This window comes from Carya illinoinensis, chromosome 1 (genome assembly GCF_018687715.1).
Source record: "Carya illinoinensis cultivar Pawnee chromosome 1, C.illinoinensisPawnee_v1, whole genome shotgun sequence".
Lineage (NCBI taxonomy): Eukaryota > Viridiplantae > Streptophyta > Magnoliopsida > Fagales > Juglandaceae > Carya > Carya illinoinensis.
In genome coordinates, this window is record NC_056752.1 from 45,326,157 (window position 1) to 45,345,874 (window position 19,718).

A 19,718-nucleotide genomic window follows, 5' to 3' on the forward strand; every position below is an offset into this window, starting at 1 on the left:
ACGAGATCATGTATATACAATGCACACGATAGACCACACACGACTCATTAATTTTCTTAATTACTTAGCTCTACCGGCCTTCAAAATCTACAAATATATATACATATTATATCATTAATATGCTTGTCGGGGTTTAAAAATTGCGGTCAAACTGAGTGGTGGAACAAGGCATCAATATTTTAAGATTTTTTTTTAAACTAATATTTTAAGATTTGAGTGTGTGTGTGTACACGTATTTTTTATTTTTTTTGCAACGAGTTTATCAACGTTGATTATTTTATCGTATTAATTTCATAGAAGATAAATATTATAATTTTACATACATAATCTGTACTTGCACTGATTTTCCTTTTGTTTAACAGTTTCTTATGTAAACGTCCTCGCCCTCGGTATGGGCAGCAGTAGTTTATAAGGTGCCATCTAAATAATGTGTTAGTGATTTGGTAAAGATGATTGATTTTAGGCAGCAAACGCAGCAGAAACATCTAGATATCAAACATGTATTCATTTTACGGTAGTGACGATGGCTTGATCTGTTAGTTCTCAGAGGTAAAATGCACGCATGCCCTCCTTAATTTGTTATGATTTTATGCCCTACCATTTTGCAGAAATGTCGATGCGAAACTTAATTGTCTGTTTATTGTAACCAAATAGACAACTTGTCAGCGAAATATTACTATTTTTCGAATACATTGAATAAAACTAACGAATACATTGAATAGCAAATCTCATTTTTCAAATCTAACTCACTCAGACAGCCATATCTTGTTCTGCAAGTTAGTTGACTTACACCTTACAACGAAATGGTGCCAGTTTTGACCAGCTGAACATGATAGTTTGACCAGCGGCAAAACTTTTAAATTATACTTTCTTAACACAAATCACAAATTTTTAGAAATAATAAAAATTATAATATGCTCCACACACATGCATAGTGAATCGAAATGTGATAAATGTTAACTGATTCCTGATATATATATATATATAGCAACTTTTACTATTGCTGAACCTTTTACAAACCATGAACGGGTAAATACAGCTAGTCCATGAAAAGTACAGAGTTTAGCTTAATTTGATTTATTTTTTATGCTAACATATTAACGTCCATATATATGGGGTATTATTAGCAATATGTGATAAAAATGAAGTTCCAGACTTTCAGTCCTGCCAACGAATTTTGGTCATCCTGCATATTTAACGATGGAAACATTCTGCGGGCCGCCCCGGGGGGGGGGGGGGGGGGGGGGGGGGGGGGGGGGGTGGTGGTGTGTGGTGGTTCAGCTTTTTAGCTTTCTAGCTTTCTATAACGTTCGTGGTGGCGTGATTTGAAAGAAAAACTTGAATGGTATGGAAAGTTTGGAGAAAAAAGTAAGTGTTGAAAAAAAGAAAAAGTTGGGGGAAGTTTCTCTCGCAGAGGCCTCAACCTTTGACTGCAAAGGGCAGAACCAAAAACTTTTTGAAAAAGGAGTGGCCGTTGCTGTATTTCTCACCTAATCGGCTTGTCTTTCTACAAATTGTCAACACGCAAGTGTGGAGATAGTGTCGGTTTTGCTTTTATTGCGTCTTCTTTTAGGATTGTACTGACTTGTCTGTGAATTATATCAGCCATTTACTTGACGAAAGGGTTCTGACCGGGCCCGCTGGAATGTTATCCCAAAATCTAGACTGATGATTTTCGTTCAAGATGTTCAAATAGGAGTAGCGGGGGAGACGCGTAAAGATCATGTGAAAGCTAGCTGACTCGGACATGCACATACTCCATGCTCTGTACGAGTTGGCCAGGACGGGTTAAGAGATTCAAAGGTGGTTGGTTCGCATGTGGGAATGATGACACAATTGTACAGTTTTGCTTTTTTTATTGATGATGGCGAAGAAATCATGAAAAGTCAGGATCTTTTGATTCATTATCTTTATAAATTCAAGCTACATGCCCCACGGATTCATTGTTTTATTTTCACAATTCGTGTTTCTTTGTTTGTCTTCTTGCTATAATTATTAATTTACTTGTGTCAATCGCTATGTAGATACAATTATAGTCCATTGATGACAAACCTATGCAGGACAATAGGCAATGTACACCGATATCACAAGCATGCTTTGTCAGTTTTCAAAGAAATCAAAGAAAATAATGCAAAAATTACCCTATGGGTTAATCCAAAGGTCTTTTTTTAAACAAAAATAATAATAATGTCAACCAACAACATGAGTTGTTTCTATTTTATTATTGTGCTAAATAGAACCTACAGGTCTTAATAATAGTGGCACAAACAATGAGATAGTCTATATGGTGTTGGGCTTACCAAAGTTGGCGTCATTGATCATTAAGCATTTAAACCTTGTTTAATCATGCATCATGATCACCCGCCCTCTTGGGAAGTTGGTATGCATTATGCAAATATGTAAGCCCTATGATTCCTGATCGAGAGCCGTCCGACTTGTAATCTCTCTCTCTCTCTTTTACAGTAGAGCATCTATATTGGTCTATGCATATATATATATATATATATTTAGGCAAAGTCACATTTGTATAATACGAGCCTAAATTCATTTACATTAGATTATGTATCTTTAAATATTTATATAGCTATGAACAATATAAAGATCTACTATTCACTCTCTAAAATATATTTTATTCATTTTTTTCTCTCTCCTCCTACTCTTTTTCTACATATTTTATATTTACATATTTTTAATTTTACTACATATTTTACTCATTTACTTTCTAAAGAATATTTTACTCAAATATTTTATATACTTGAAGATCAAATCCGTGCACTTCTCTCTCACAAGCTTTGAGTACATGTATTGGGTATTAATTACTTGTATTAAAATCGTAAATGTATTAAACCAATACATGGTAATTGCAAACTTTATATAAAAAATATTATTATTTTACCTCAAATTTGTATAAGTTAATATGGGAGTTGTGCTTGCATGGCAAAATGAATTTATAAAAGAGGTGATTTTGCATATGATTAGGGGTGTGCAAATTTCCGAAAATTCCGACTCCGGCCGAATTCCTTTCCAACGCTGACTCCGACGGAGTCGGAATGTTCGGAACACGGAGTCGGAATCGGAGGGACTCCGAAAATGGGGTCGGAGGTCGGAGTCGGAGTCGGAGCCCATTTTTTACTCCGAACTCCGACTCCGAACTCCGACTTTAAAAAAAATTAAAAAAACAAAGATTCAAAACGATGTCATTTTGAATCTTTGTTCCCCCCCCCCCCATAACTTAAACGACGACGTTCCTTGAAATAGGAACGACGTCGTTTGGTTCCTAATTTTAAACCTATGCTGCATCCCTTTCTTCTTCATTTCGTGACTTCGTCTATCCCGAATCCCCAATCCCCAATCCCTTGCTCAGCGACTCAGCCGCCGGCCGCCCCTTTCTTCTTCTCCATTCTTCTTCATTTCGTCTTCCAATTCCTAATTTCTCTGCATTTGTTCTTCGTGCTGCCTTTGAAAGAACCGAATCTGTGCCGCTGCCACTGCCCACGGCGCCGTCTTCACAGAATCATTGTGCCGCTGCCCACGCCCCACGGCGCCACGCCTCACTCGAGTCACTTGCTCAGTACAAAATACCAGTAAGCATATTTGATAGTGAAGATAGATTGACTTGAAGATGAACTATAGATGGGAAGTTCTTGGTTAAGAGTGCTTACGGGTGGTTTGGCTTTTAATCTTATTTGCATTGCCATGAATTAGCCAATAGATTGCTTGTAAATCTTGTTCCGTATGATCAGCTCTAGTTCCGTATCCATCTATCTATCTATCTATCTATCTATCTATCATTTGATTACTTAATTTTGGGATATAGCCGTTACATTTTAAAATTGCTGTAATCTTGTCAATGATTTGTATAGGCTCTGCGGATTAGGCTTCGAACTTGGAAGCGGTATGCTTCTGATCAAAGAAAGGAGTTCTGGGTGTTAGAAGCTTGGAAGTGTGGGGGTAAGACGACTGTACATATATATATATATATATATACTGAAATATGTATGGATCACTTGCACCAGTAGTGACCGATCAGCTAGTTTGGTTTGGTTAGATGAGAAATTTTATCTAGAGAAGGAGGCGCTTTCGAGGTACTTAGTACTCTTGGTCATGGAAGAATATGATCTTAAACTTAATAGGTATTGCCTAGATCAATATTAAGCTTTCTTAGTTGAGTTCCCCTAGTAATGATTTCTCAAATTATTATGGCTTTTTTCAATAGATGAAGTGCTTCTTCCTATGTACTGGATCAGGCAGAGTGGAAAACCTTGAAGCATTAATTGGCCATGGCCACCAAATTTTCTCTTGCCCATTGATTTTGAGTACTGCACTAAGTTCAAATGTAAAAGCCTTCCCTTAATTAGTGGCTGACTTAGATTATTTAATAGTAATTTATAGTACTGTATCTGGTGTGAGAGAAATGGAAGGATATTTCCAAAAGGCAACAGGGACACCTCCAATAATGGGGCTAAAATAATGCAGGAGCAGCTATAGAGGTTCCTTTTCCTATATATCTATATATAGTGGTCTTTCTATATATATATAAACATCTTTTACACTTTATAATACACGGGAATTGATAACGAGACTTTAGAACCTTACCAAGGACTTAGCGTTCTTCATTATCTTGTTATGTTAGTGTTAATTTACAGTATTACTCATTTAAAACATAAATGCACAAATCTTCAACTACATATGGAGATTTGAGCTAGATGTAGCCTGACTTTGAAAAGTCATCTGAATCAAACGTTCAGCTTTTCCATTTGTGATCTTGATTTTCCCCCTCGAGAGTCTTCGACAATGATTTTCTATTTTTTTTCCCTCCCATTTTTCTGCAGTTGGTTGCTGGGTTGTGAGTCGTGACTTGTGAGGCATGAGTTTGTAACTTCTGTAAGTTCGATATTGGAGGCACTGTTGTGAATCTTGTGATGGTCTTCACACAACTGCACAAGCACGCATGCATGTACAAAAGTACTTGAACTCTGAAAAGTACAGATATGATATAATCTAAACAAACTATTGATAAGTACAGATATGATATAATCTTTGAGTTTAACTCTGAAAAGTACTTGAACTTCTAAGTTATACTGTTATAGTTGATTGAGATTTGAGACCTCTTGCAACCTCCACAAAATCGACTGAGTGCTTTAGATCTATTGTATGCTTGTGCCTTCCAGTTTTTTATTTTTCTATTTATATTAACTATTTGCAACTTTATTTTATTTTTGATAGATATGGAGGCTTCACCTAGTGGAAGGTCAGAAGGGAATCCAAGCCCCACAATCCCGTCACTGACACCGAGATCTAGACCCACTTCTAGAGCAGCTACTTCTTGTGCAAGTAGCCGATTCCCAATGCCAGTAGACATAGAAGATGAGGTCCATGAGGATGAGTTTAATGAGGATGAGGAGATGGGTATTAGGGATCTACCACCTCCATCTACAACTCCATCTCAACCACGAAATACTAGAAAAAGGTCCTAGACATGAGAGCATTTTACCAGGATTCCTGGTAATCCTGAGAACCTACAGGCGAGATGCCACCACTGTGGGCAACTCTGCAAATGTCATTCAAAGAAGCAAGGCACCGCTGTCTTAATAGCCCATCTCCAAGGTTGCCAGCAATATAAAATGTCGAAGGGAGAGGCAGGCGCAGCCACTGATCAGACCAAGCTCAGTTATGAAGCTTCTACGGCCACTGATGGTACACAGATTAAGAAGATGGTCATCCCTCAATACAGTGAGAAATTGGTGAGGGATATGCTTGCAGAGATGATAATTGAAGATGAGATGCCTTTTACCACAGTCGATAAAAGAGGCTTTCGAAAGTTTGTCAAGACTATTGAGCCACGATTTCCATTGCCATCACGGTATATGGTGATGCGGGATTGTATGAAGAAGCATGCAAAAGAGAAGGCGGAGATGAAGAAGATGTTCACTACCACTAGCCAGAGAGTGTCATTTACGACTGACACATGGACTTCCATACAAAACATTTCCTACATGTGTATCACAGCGCACTACATTGATAGTGAATGGAATTTGAGAAAACGGATTATTGGGTTTAAAGAAATTATTGATCATAAGGGAGCATCAATTGGGGCACTAATGGATGATTGTTTAAAGGATTGGGGAATTCAAAAGGTTTTATGTATTTCAGTTGACAATGACAGTGCCAATGACACCGCAATTGAATGGTTCAAGAGGAATACGAGTATGAAAGCTGATGTCATCCGCAACCACGAATTTATTCATGTTCGATGTTGTGCTCATATCCTCAACCTGATTGTCAGTGAGGGGTTAAAAGAGGTTGATGATTCCATTACCAGAGTCCGCAACATTGTGCGGTATGTGAGGGCTTCCCCTCAAAGGCTGTCAAAGTTCAAGGCAATAGCAAGCCAGCTTGGAATTTCATGTTCTAAGACATTGTGCTTGGATATTCCGACTCGATGGAACTCAACATACCTTATGTTGGATGTGGCACAAAAGTACCAAGCTGCATTCGAGCGGATGGAGGTCGAGGATGGGGCACTTAAGTATGCTTTGCTGGAGCCTGCAGGAAAGGGGCTTGGTGCGCCAGACACACATGATTGGACTAGTGTGGGGCACTTTGTGAGATTTTTACAAGTTTTTTATGATATGACTATGCGGATATCTGGATCCGCATATACAACTGCAAACTTATTCTTCAGCGAGCTCTCAGAGCTTCACTACCACTTGCAAGAAGGTTGTACGGGTTCATGTGGATTATTATCTGGTATGGCTATGAGGATGCATGCCAAATATGATAAATATTGGGGGGATGTTGAGAAAATAAATAGATTACTTTTTGTGGCTGTGATCCTTGACCCCCGATATAAGTTGGCCTTGATAGAATTTTGGGCAAATTCCACAATGGGGGCAGTGAAGGCTGCACGGTTTATTACAGCCCTTAAGAGGGATCTTGATGACTTATATTCTCACTACAACAATAGTGGTCAGCCTTCATCCGCAGCGGGCACCTCACACTCGAGGCCGACACCTCTATTCGATGACCGTAGCTCAGATGACTCATTAAATCCACCTCGTCGAGGTTATAATATTGTGAATCAGTATCATCAGCTCATTGCAATGAGGAATATTATGCAGTGTACTTCTGAGATTGAATGGTATTTTATGGAAGAGGTCGAGGCACCTAGCGAGTCATTTCAGCTTTTAACTTGGTGGAAGGTTAATTCCACCAAGTATCAGATCCTTTCTCGTATTGCCCGAGATGTGATGGCCATTCCAATCACTACAGTTGCCTCTGAGTCAGCATTTAGCACTGGAGGTCGAGTATTGGATTCTTACCGGAGTTCATTGTCACCGTCAACTGTGGAGGCCCTCGTTTGCACACTGAATTGGTTGAGTGATACGCCCATTGGACTAGATACCATTGGCTTTGATGCTGATAGCTATAAGCTTGAATCGGGTAACTTTGTTTGAGTATTTCAATTTATTTATTTAATTCTTTTTATACTTTCAGAAATCTATTAACCTTATACTTTTTATGATTTCATAGATATAATTGTGAATCCTAGCATACTTGCCGATGACTGATACTTGGAGTGTGTTCAAGTTGATAAACTCATGATTAAAAAATATTGGTGAGAAATGATAATCATTTTTTTCTTTTCTGAATCATTTTTTTTCTTTTTATTGATTGTGACTTTTATTTTAATTTCAGGTATCACCAACGACAAACTAGGATGTTTTGGAGCAACTCTGTATTGGAAGATGTATTGGAAGATGTTTTTATTTTGGTATTGGAAGATGTTCGGAATAGCATTTAAACTATTATCAATGTTTTGGACAATTGTATAAGAGTTTCTTAAAGATGTAATATGTATTATATGTATATATATCATTTTTAAAAAAAAAAAAAAAAAACTCGGAATCGGAATTGAGCGGCGGTCGGAGCTCGATTCCGACCGGCAATACCGGAACACCGATCGGAGTTCCGAACTCCGAACTCTGATCGGAAGCCATCGGAACTCCGAACTCCGAACTCCGATCGGAGTCGGACTCCGACTCCTCGTCGGAGTCGGAGTCGGAGTGCACTTCCGGTTCCGATTCCAGTCGGAGTCGGAGGTCGGAATTGGCGATTCCGACTCCGTCGGAGTCGGAGCCCAGGCCTACATATGATGTATAAGCCAACGTACATGCTCTGGCTGCTCATGCGTTTCTGCTACATAAAACTAGATAAATTAAAGAAACTTACAATAATCGAGGCACTTCTGCATTTTTCTAGTCAAACTTCTCGTGGGAACCCGAGAGAAATTTTCCAACTACGTAGTCTGAGCTCAGAGTAGCCGAAAACATAAAAATAGTTTGAGCAATTTTCTGGCTTTGGTGTCCCCCACAACGCAACCCTCATTTATATCCACTTGGGTTTCTTCTCTTCTGCTCCTTTCTCCGTTGGCCTCTGCATCTTTTATTATTCCTTTCGGGTCTCTTTCATAGTTTCATATATTTTTCTTCAAAATTGAAAGTGGGCTTTCTCTCTGGTTGAGCTCCTTAATTGACTCGTTCCTATTACCTCTTCCAGAATATATCTCCGAGTTCATCACTTTTATTTCTTTCTTTAAATCTACGTTTTGTAATGCATCTTTGCACGTGTTTTTGTATGTATCCAAGATCTTAGCTGACTGATTTCTTCGCATTTTCTTGATCCCCCCTCCGTCATGGATCTTTTAAGCAAACGCTACCTGATCCATGGCTCCGAAGCTATTTCTCCAATCACTAGTCCCGGAAGCTCAATCTTTCGGCCCACCGCGCATTCCTCGGACACCAGTTTCCCCATCATAGCCATTGCCGTGATAGGAATCATGGCCACAGCTTTCTTGCTAGTTAGCTACTACGTATTTGTCATCAAATGCTGCCTCAGTTGGCATCGTATTGATATTCTACGACGTTTTTCGCTTTCAAGACGCCGTGAGGAGCCTTTGATGGTCTACTCTCTGGGGATAGAGTCTCGAGGACTCGACGAGTCTGTGATCCGATCAATCCCAATACTGCAGTTCAAGAAAGAAGGCAAAAGAGATTTCGGAGAAAGGAGCTTTTGCGAGTGTGCAGTTTGCTTGAATGAGTTTCAGGAGGATGAGAAGCTAAGAATCATTCCAAACTGTAGCCATGTATTTCATATCGATTGCATCGATGTTTGGCTTCAAAGCAATGCTAATTGCCCACTTTGTAGAACCAGCATTTCGGCCACATCCCGGTTCCACACCGATCTAGTTCTTGCTCCAAACTCCACCCCTGAAGACCCAACTCCTTATACCGATAATCCCATTGGTGGCGATGAAGACTTCGTGGTAATTGAATTGGGTAACGATTATTCTCCCAATCAAACATTGCTCGGAACCCAACAGAGACTGAACTCAAGAGAATTTTCGACTATTAATTCCATTAGTCCTTCGCAGAGGAAGTTAGAGTACCAGAGAATTGTGCAGAAGAAGGGAAGGAAATTTGGTAAGGTTACAAGCATGGGGGATGAATGCATCGATACTAGAGGCAAAGATGATCAGTTTGCAATCCAACCCATCAGGAGGTCTTTCTCCATGGACTCATCCACGGACCGGCAGCTCTATTTAGCAATTCAAGAAGCTTTAAGACAAAATAGACAAGCCAGTGAGGTCAGTCCCATTGAAGGTTGCAGTAGTAGAGTTCGAAGATCATTTTTCTCTTTTGGGCATGGTAGTAGATCCAGAAGTTCCATTCTTCCAGTTTACTCACAACCATAAAACCTTTATTTTTATTTTTATTTTTTTCAGAATTTCTTTAGTATTTTTCTGATTTAGAGATTTCGGATGTACTATTGAGAGGATATAGGATTTTTAATTAATTAAATAGAAACATTCATTTGAAATTTGAAAGAATAGTTCTATTTGAATTTTTTCAGCATATGATGGCATGGGGCTCGGCGCTGGTCTAATGTGTTCCAAATCACTTAACAGCCATGATTACGGACATCATTGCCGAAATCAACACTTTTTTCCTGGGTGTTTTCTTCAATTTCTTTATGCTCTTTAGTATAATTTGGTCCATACCATGTGTCATTGTTTAGTGAAACAGAGAGGTACCACATGAATAACGATGTTAAAGCCGTATAGTACACGCGCCTCCACTATTAGATTCGACTATACACGCCTCCACTGTCAGTGACGGTCCTATACTGGTGTATCGACTTATCTTCAAGTTATTACTTTATTATATTTCCACTTTTTATAACTAAGGATCAAGATAAAGTCGTCGCGAAAGTGTCATTTTGCTAGTCCAGACCCACAAAATACAGCATACAACAATCCACTATGATATTTAGTCGTAATTTTATAATTTGTTTATCAGACTATACAAAAAAAACTTCAAGTGGCTTTCCCTTGGTGGAAAATGGGTGAAAGCCAAACTTTTAGCTCCAAATTCCTCTTTTTTATTTCTTATGTTGTATTTGTTTATTTTGTGATGATTATTAAAGACTCACACCTTATTGAATCTAGTATGTTATAAGTAGTTTATCAATGAAATGCTTGTTTAGAAAAATAAAATGATGTTAAAGCCTTGGGCGGAGGAAAAATTAAAGAGAAAATGTTGATATTTTCGGTTAAAGAGTTTGCAAGTGATATGTATTTATCTTTAAAAAAATAAATAAATACGAAATTTATATAAAAAATTAGTTATTTAATAGTGAATACCATTATTTAAAAAAAAAATGGGGACACTTCTACGACTGCACCTGATATTATTCAAAATTCGTAGAATACATCTGATATTATTCAAAATTAAATGGTAGGAGCCCACCTATGGCATTGACCAACTAGCTAGCTAAGAGCATCCAAAGTTAGAAGAAAAAAAGTGCAGAAAGCAATAGGCCTCCTTCCATTGATTGGGAAGAAGTAGAGGAGGGGTCCTTTTCCATTGAAACAATCATATAGCCAACAGCTTCCTCTGTCAATAATGTTGTTGGTTGAGCGGAGGAATATAGTTTGGTCATAAATGGTCGGTAATGGTTCTTATTCGATTGTCCATGATTTTTCATACTGCAATAATCATCTATTTATCTATGACTAAAAAATCATTCTCAAGTCTCGAATAATGTTCATTTCTCAAATAGAGGAGAGTTCTTTTTAGGCTCTTGAGTACTTGTGTTTATTTTATAGCTGTGTGTCTCATTGGCTAATTGTGAAAAAATTTATTATTATTATTATATTTTAGTTGTGTTAATAATATTATTTTACATAAAAGCTCTAATATTCAGCAATTTTACACTACACATATATTTAAGAAAAAAATAGAGATGTAACCGGTCCGGTTTTATACAAAATCTAGGACCGAACTGATAGGCATCGGTTTTGCATTTTTAAAAACCGATTACGCACCAATTTTCTTCCTAAACCGATACTCTGATTTTACCGGTTTCCGGTCAGGTTTGGTCCGGTTTTAATAAAATACAAATTTTTTATAAAAATTCTGTTTAAAAGAAAAAACTGATTTAAAAAATTCTGTTTACCATTTACAAAAATCTGCTTTACAAAAAAAATCTACTATATAAAAAAATTCTACTATAAAAATTCTGGTTTATAAAAAAAAAATCTGCTATGTAAAAAATTCTGATATAAAAAATCTATTTTATAAAAAAAATCTGTTATATAAACAAAATTCGCTATATAAAAAACTGCTATGAAACAAAAACTAAAATAAGAAATCTAGTGTAAAAAAAAAAAAAAAATCTGCTATAATCCTATATTAGATGATTAGTATTAGTTATAGCTATATAATATATTAGACAATATAATAGTATTAATATTAGACTATTAGTATAGCTATATGTTAGTGTTAGTTTTGATGATTTAGTATAACTATATTAGTATGAGTATAACTATAATCTATATTAGAATATTAGTATTAGTATATATGTGATTATTTTTTATGTGATTAAAAATTATATATAATATAAAATATATTATATATAATATTAATATATAAATAGTATCAGTCCAGTCCGGTCCGGTCCAAAACTAACCGAAACTGAAACCGGACCGGTTTTTCATTTATGAAAACCGGTTTTGGACTGAATCGGTCCAAAACCGGCACAACCGGTCCGGTCCAGTTTGGTCTGGGCCGATTTTCCAGTTTGTCGATTTTTTTTACACTCCTAAAAAAAAATCAAGAAAAAAAATAAAAGTAAATATATGGTGTATGGCTACTAGGTAAAATTTTTCTTTATATAAATAATTTAATTTTTCTATTCAGCAATCTTATATTTTAGAGTAATGCCACTTGAAAATCTTTATATTACATGCTACTAATGTAATATAATATAATTTAAAAAATAAATCAAATTATATTATATAAATATTATATAATATAAAGACTTTCAAATAAAATTATTTCTAATTTTAAACATCTTTACTAATTATTCAAATCCTTCACTAATTGTAGAAAGTAGTTTCTCGGTAGTAGTGTATTGATTGGTCAAGTTTCAAAGCCTCGATCTATCGGTTAATGCCTAGACAACTTGTCTCGACTTGGTTGAAATTAGTCAACAGAATGAACATGGTCCATACATATATAGTGCAGGACCATATTTATATGGTGGGCTCATGGAAATGGTGACATAAGACTCAGCATCGGCATGACATATAGATTCCTGCATAAATGAAACCCAACATGGATAAATAACCACTAAAGACATGGTAAAGATTTACATGTACTGACACCTCCATATATAGTCCCTATTGGAGAAGTTTTGGAGTATTGACAATATTTCGGAGCAATCATCCTAATTAGGATAATAACAAGTACTCCCTCGATCGATGAATTCCTTTCAATTTTGTAAAGCATTTATCCTATATCTGAATCATCTCATTCTGAATCTTAACATGTTTCCAAATGGCAAGCCACAGTACGTAGTACTTAATATAGCTAGCGGACCAAGTGCTATTTGACAATTTGTTCAGTTTCAGTTGTAATTAATATGGGTCAATCCTGAATTCAGTTTCAGTTCTATCTGTTAATTAATGGGATGTCCTAATACTGTGACGCCCAAAAAATACACATATTTATTAGAGGTAATTTAAATATATATATATATATATATATCAAACTAAGGAGACAAACTACTAATAAATTAATATGGTTATTAAAAAAAAAAAAAAAACAGTATCTTATATTTTACCCTCCCAAAGTAATCCTTCAATTTGCAACATGACCATCGACTATATCTCATCACAAACTATTTTTTCTTTTATTTAAAATTGTGTATTCCTTAAGACAATAATATTTAAAATTGTACTAATTAAACTACCTATTTTCGTCCACCTAGTGACCAGATCTTAACAAGTAGTTGGCTGGGTAGGTAAGTTACAATTTATTTTTCAAATTGGAGGATAAAGTGAATCAGTGATCACAGCTTTGATAACTGGATGACCAAATTGAAAAAGAAACAATATTATGATGAGATAAAAGTGCTAGTTTCCCTTGATTTTAGGAAGTTGGGTCTGAGCGTTGACAGATATCTACCAATATTTCCTTCAGATTCTTGACCATGTGCTCAAGCGTAGGGGAAAGGGTAACATATCTTTTTTGTTTTTTTGCTCAGTGAACTACTCTAAAAGTAATTGGACTTGCCGGCACTTGTACGAAGATCTCGATCTAGCTCTTTTAAAAGTGAACTTTAAGTGGTGAGAATAAGATTGAGTAACTAGAAAAAAAAAAATTTCTCTTTCAAGTAGGTAAGGAGGTTTTGCTTAAATATGTAATCCAAGCAATTCTTACTTATTTTATGAGAATCTTCAAACTTCTAAAACAACTATTTCAGAAAACTTAATAAAGTTGTGATGAACTATTTGTGGGGTCCATAAGTTCATGAGAATAGAATCCATAAGGTGAGCTGGGATCAAACTTAGTTAACATTGCCATGCTAGCTAAGCAATGTTGGAGGATTGTTCAAAATCCCAAATCATTGGCATCATAGGTCCTAAAAGCAAAATATTTTTCAAATGATACTTTCTCTCAAGCAAAAATAAGAAGTAACCCTTCTTATATTTGGCAAAGTATGATGGCAGCTAGACCTTTACTCGAAGAAGGCCTATTTAGGAAAATAAGCAATGGAGAAAGAGTTGGCATCTGGTTTGACAAGCGGATCCCTCAACCTAATACTTTCAAGCCTCACAAGAAGATACAAAGGTTTCAACACGTATTGATAAAGACACAAATCAATAGAATCTATCTTGTGAATGCCATTTTTTCTACAAAAGAAGATGATCTAATTAGAACTATACCTATTAGTCTTTGCAGCAAACTTGACAAACTGATTTGGAGATGCACCACCAATGGCCTCGTCTCTGTTAAAAGTGTTTATCACCTACAAGGAGAATTGCAAGATGGTACAAAAGACCAACCCTCTATCATGCAGGCTAAGAAAGAAGTTTGGACAAAGATTTGGCATTTGCCATCCCTAATGCTTGCAAAACCTTTTCTGTGGAAAGCTTGCTTAAATGCCCTCACTACTTGATCCAACCTTCTTGAGAAAAAGATTATTGATATCTCAATATGTCCTATCTTTGAGTTGTCAAGAATCAAAGACAGTGCAACTTTATAGGAATACATTTCAGCCCAAAATGTGTGGGGCCAATGCTCTAACAGATTCCAAAAAAGCATGACTCAAAGGCAGGCTTTCAAGGACATAGTGGGGATATGTTGATTATTAGATAAGAATGAATTGGAAGAATTTTCAATTATCTCTTGGAAGATTAGGAAAATGAGAAATGAGTTTGTCTTCATAGATGAATTCACACATCCAAACAAGTTAGTGCATCAATTGTTATAGCTTTTGCAAGAACTCAAATAGATTGATTGATCTTCTAGTAATCCCAAAGGAAGTCATGAGGTTGTGTAAACAAGTTGGAAGGCTCATCCTCAAAGTGTTTTTAAGCTCAACTGTGATGCTTCAGGGACAAAGCTGAATGCAAGGTTGGTATTGATGCTATTATCCGTGACTGAGAGGATGTAGTTATGTTAGTTGTTAGTATAAAACTTTGCGGCTTTGAGGTTCGTTTTGGGCCATACACTTGGTTTTTGGGGTGTGCATTTGTACCGAATTTTTTTTTTCTGATCTAGTTAAAAATTCAAAATCCGAATAAATCTAGACGGATAATCACCTGAACTGGATTCGGGCGGATATAAAATTGTAATACCTGCCCGGATCGATTTCGAATCCGGTTATTTAACCCGTCTGATCCGTAACCGACTTTAACTATTGGATTTCAATTTTCAAATTCAAATTCCATCACTACTGGTGACTACAGTGGCCGAGGTCCGTTAACATCACTTTCTTCTCTCTACTTGCTCTCTCTCTCTCTCTCTCTCTCTCTCTCTCTCTCTCTCACACACACACACACACACACACACACAGAGTTTGTATATCGCTTCATCTCTCATTGCCCACTTTGACTAGATCTAAGTTTTGGTGTTTGGATATCACTTTCATCTCTCGTTAGTTGTTGCTCACTTTAACTAGATCTAAGTTTTTGTTTTGTAAACCCGAGTTTCTATATTTGTAGATCTAAGGGCATCCTCATTGGCTTGGCCAAATGAGGTGCTTGGCCAAATTTTACATAATTTGGCCCAAAAATTCATCACATTGAATTGGAAAAATTCAAAATATTATAGACTTTTGCTACACTAAGTGACCAAATATAAAAGATCATTTTCATTCTCAAAATAATAAAATATTATTTTCTCACTCCAACCGACCAAGCGGGATATGGGAAACTACTATACGTGGGAAGAAATATTTAGTCCCTTCATTTCAGTACCGAATTCCCTTTCTCCTATCTTTTTCTCTCTGTCTCTCTCGATTTGCATAGACGGTGCCCCTCCACGACCCACGGTTGCGTCCGTCCACTCCCACGGCTGCGCCCCTCCACACACACACACACACACTCTCTCTCTCTCTCTCAATCCCGATCTGTAAGTTTTCTCAAATTATTTTTTTTAGGCTCTGGGTTTTTCTTGGATTCATGTCTATCGATTTCTCAGTTGTTACTATACTAAGACACAAATGTAGAAGTGGGATTGATAGTTAGGGTTTTTGATTTTGGGATTAATAGTTAGGGTTTGCTTGATTTCCTCTGTTTTTCGATGATTGGATTTGGATTGAAAAATGGTTGCCCCCTCTCTTCTTGATAAGGTTTGATGCTGAGTTTGGTTGAGGTGTGGGATAATTCCTTTTGCATATTGAGTGAATGTTCAATAGAAAGAGAGTGGGTAGTGGCGATTTAGCTGTGTTTTGTTTTGGGTGAGAGGAGATCAATGTTCAAACGATTTTTTTTTTTTTAATCTTTCAAAATATCTGTGAAGATGTCTTTTGGAGATAAAGAATGAAGGACTTTAACCAGGCAAATTCAAGTACATACCAATACATGTTCGACTCTGTGAAGCCACAGGTGGTGTTGATCAAGCTTATTACAAACGTTTCACATGTTCTAACTACATACTCTTTTGGCATTGTTGAGAAGTTCTAATAAACAGATCAACTCTAGATGCAAAAAAAATATTGATATTGGTTTTATGTTATAGCTTGTATCGTATTATCCTTAGTCAACCTTTCTTTTTTAAAGTATTGTGTGTGTAGAAGTCAGAACCTGTTTAAACTATTGATTGTTAATAGTCAACCTTTCTTTTTTTAAAGTGTTGTGTGTGTAGAAATCAGAACCTCTTTAAACTATTGATTGTTAATAGTCAAAATTTCTTTTTTTAAAGTGTTGTGTGTGTGTAGAAGTCATAACCTGTTTAAACTATTGATTGTTAATAGTCAACCTTTCTATTTTTAAATTATTGTGTGTGTGTGTAGAAGTCAGAACCTGTTTAAACAAAATAGTTAATAATCAACCTATTTCTTTTAGTCATTTTGACTTACTGTTTTGACTGTCTCCTCTGCTTACTTGCTGATTGTTGATTTTATTACTTGCTGATTGTTTTATGAAAGATGGATTCACACTTATTGGACGATCCCTTTTTCACCACACTATTGCAAAGTGGTAGAGAAGGTATTAATAGTCCCCCATGGCTCGTGTCTTACATGATAATATTGAGGCTGAGGTTGAAGTAACACAACCCAATGGGCAAGTAAGGGCACGGACTAAACAATCCCAACGGGGTGTGTCCTTCACCGTAGAGGAAGACAACCTTTTTGTATCAGGGTGGCTCAACATTAGTATAGACACTATTAGGAGGACAGATCAAAAGTCTACCCAATTGTGGATAAGAATTCATGATTACTCCATGATAAGAATCCAATTTGGAGAGGCCACTAGGCAAGAAATCTGAAAAAGAAAGGGAAAGGAAAAGTAAATGCGAAATGTCTTCGCGTAGTTAATTCGATGAAAAGTTAAGTAACATGAAAAGTGATAGGAGGATAACGATGATTGAGCGATGGGAAGCGGCAAGCCGAGCTGATAGGGACAAGGCTGAGATAATCTCACTTAAGAAGAAGAAGATAGAGATGGAAATCATGATATTGAATGTTGATAACATGAATGCAGTGCAGCGAGAATACTTCAAGTCAATTCAAATTGAAATCCTAGAGAAACATAGGAATGAATTGAATGAAATGTCGTAGCTGGAGGAGGGAGAAGTGCATTGAAGAGTTGCTGTTTTGCACACTTGGTAATATATTGTTCATTGTAAATGTGACGCCCCCAAATCCCCACGCACGGACACGGGGAAATCGAGACGTCCGGATGATGACATCCCGGGTCACCACCCTAACAACGTGTGCCAAGTGTGTGCAAAAACAACAATATGCACGAGAAATACGCAGCGAAAAGCAAGTCAATAACTAAGTACCAGAATTTTTCTTGTTTAATACAAAGCTATTCCAAAACGTATATAAATAAAATATTACAAAACACGCATATAATATAATATCAAATACAAAGCATAACATCAGCAACCCGGCGGAGCCGCATCCTCGGGCTCAGCCTCCTCCTCCTCATCCTCGAACTCTGCACCGAAAGCTACGGAACCAAAAATGGTACCGCAGGTAAGTAAAACTTAAACACCACCAGATAAAAACACATAGAACTCAAGCAACATGGATGCAAGAAAAGCCAATGCACATGTCCCGCAAAACTACATTTTTACCACGCACGCCAAAAAACCCATTTGGCCCATAAAAACATATCCTCAAAACCAAGCATCGCCATTATCCCAGATAATAGCCCAAACCACAATTTTATCAGAAAATGAATCAAAAGCCTCGAAAAACCAACATCGTCATTTTCCCAGAAAATGGCCCACATCCGAAAACCATAAAAACAATCCGGTTATGCATGCACCATGATCTCCCCTAGGGATCATCCGCACACCCTGGCTCTGTGCCACACCGCAGGTAACGACTACGCATGTGACACCTAAACGAGTGATGCCCAGACTCGCGCCCCGCGCGTACCTGGCCAGGCCATCCTCTAGCCCTCGCCAGCGAAGGGCCACGAAGTCGGTGAGTAGAGTGATGCCCAGACTCGCGTTCAGCGCGTACCTGGCCGGGCCATCCTCTAGCCCCGCTCCCGTCGTCGCCCAACGACAACTCATGGGACGTCACTCAGTATTATCCACTCCCGAGTGACCAGAGGAGCTCCACCGAGATAATAACCCATCCCAGCTTGGGCTCGTGAGACACACGCACCCGAAAACCCATTTACGCCAACAAAACAGGATTTCTCAAATAAAATAAAATACACGTGCATGCACCATGCAAATGCAATTATCAATGCACAAAACAAACAACCAACCATAAAACAATAAATCAAGCAATTCCGTCCTTTATCCATCCGACCCCCGAACTCCTCGGACTCAGTCCGGAAACAACCAACCAGCAGATAAAATAAATTGAATGAGCGATATATATTTAAATCTGAAAATAAGGTTTGGAAAATACTTACAGCGCTATACGGTAATTTTAGAAAACACCCGGCGTTACAAACGGCAGAGAAAAAATAACGTTACAGTGAAAAATCACTGTGGCCGTGGGTTGTGAAATACCCACTTTTGAACGGGGACAAACTAGGGCTTGGGATCGATAGGGAATGGTCTAGCGATGATTGTGAAGCTATTGGAAGTGGTGGTTGGCTGTGGGTGGCGGCGAAAACGCCAGAGAGAGGCTGGATTTCCCAAAAAGGAAAGCTAGCTCGTGGGAGCTGTTCCGGTGGTCGTTGGAGGCCGAAAGTAGGTGGGTTAGGACAGCAAGGGACCGGTGATGAAGTGGTGAAAAAATGGTGACCGAAGGTGGAGCGACGGCGGCGGATCGAGCTAAAAACCTTGGAGCTTCAAGGGTGTTTTCCGGCCAAACGGCTGGCCGGATGGGGGTGAGAATTGGTGGGGAGGTGCGCCGGAGGGAGGGGGTTCGAATGGTATGGGCGGTGTGCTGCACAGCGGCCGGCGGCGGTGGTTCTGGGTGGAGAGAGAAACGGACGGAGAAAGGGGTAGAGAGAGAGAGTCGCACGGGACGCACGGGAGGAAGGAAAAGAAGAAGACAAAGAAAAAGAAAAAGAAAGAAGAAGAAAAAAAAAAGAAAAGAGAAAAAGGAAAAAGGAAAAAGGGAAAAAAAGAAATGTAGAAAAGAGATGAGGTCCAGTGCTCACTCCGGGAAACAAAACAAATCCGCCGAAACGAGATTAAAAACCGAAAACGATTAAAAGAAATAAAACA

General features: G+C 37.7%; 1 protein-coding gene across 1 annotated transcript; it reads left to right on the top strand.

Annotated features, from left to right (window-relative positions):
• Positions 1 to 8,232: 8,232 nt before the first annotated feature.
• On the top strand, positions 8,233 to 9,886 carry LOC122277128 (RING-H2 finger protein ATL16-like). Its single transcript, XM_043087008.1, has one exon. It carries the CDS (start codon positions 8,696 to 8,698, stop codon positions 9,752 to 9,754), a length of 1,059 nt encoding a protein of 352 aa, XP_042942942.1. The 5' UTR covers positions 8,233 to 8,695; the 3' UTR covers positions 9,755 to 9,886.
• Positions 9,887 to 19,718: the final 9,832 nt, after the last annotated feature.

Coding starts and splice junctions, on each gene's coding strand:
- LOC122277128 (XM_043087008.1), top strand. CDS start 8,696: ATGGATCTTTTAAGCAAACGCTACCTGATCCATGGCTCCGAAGCTATT.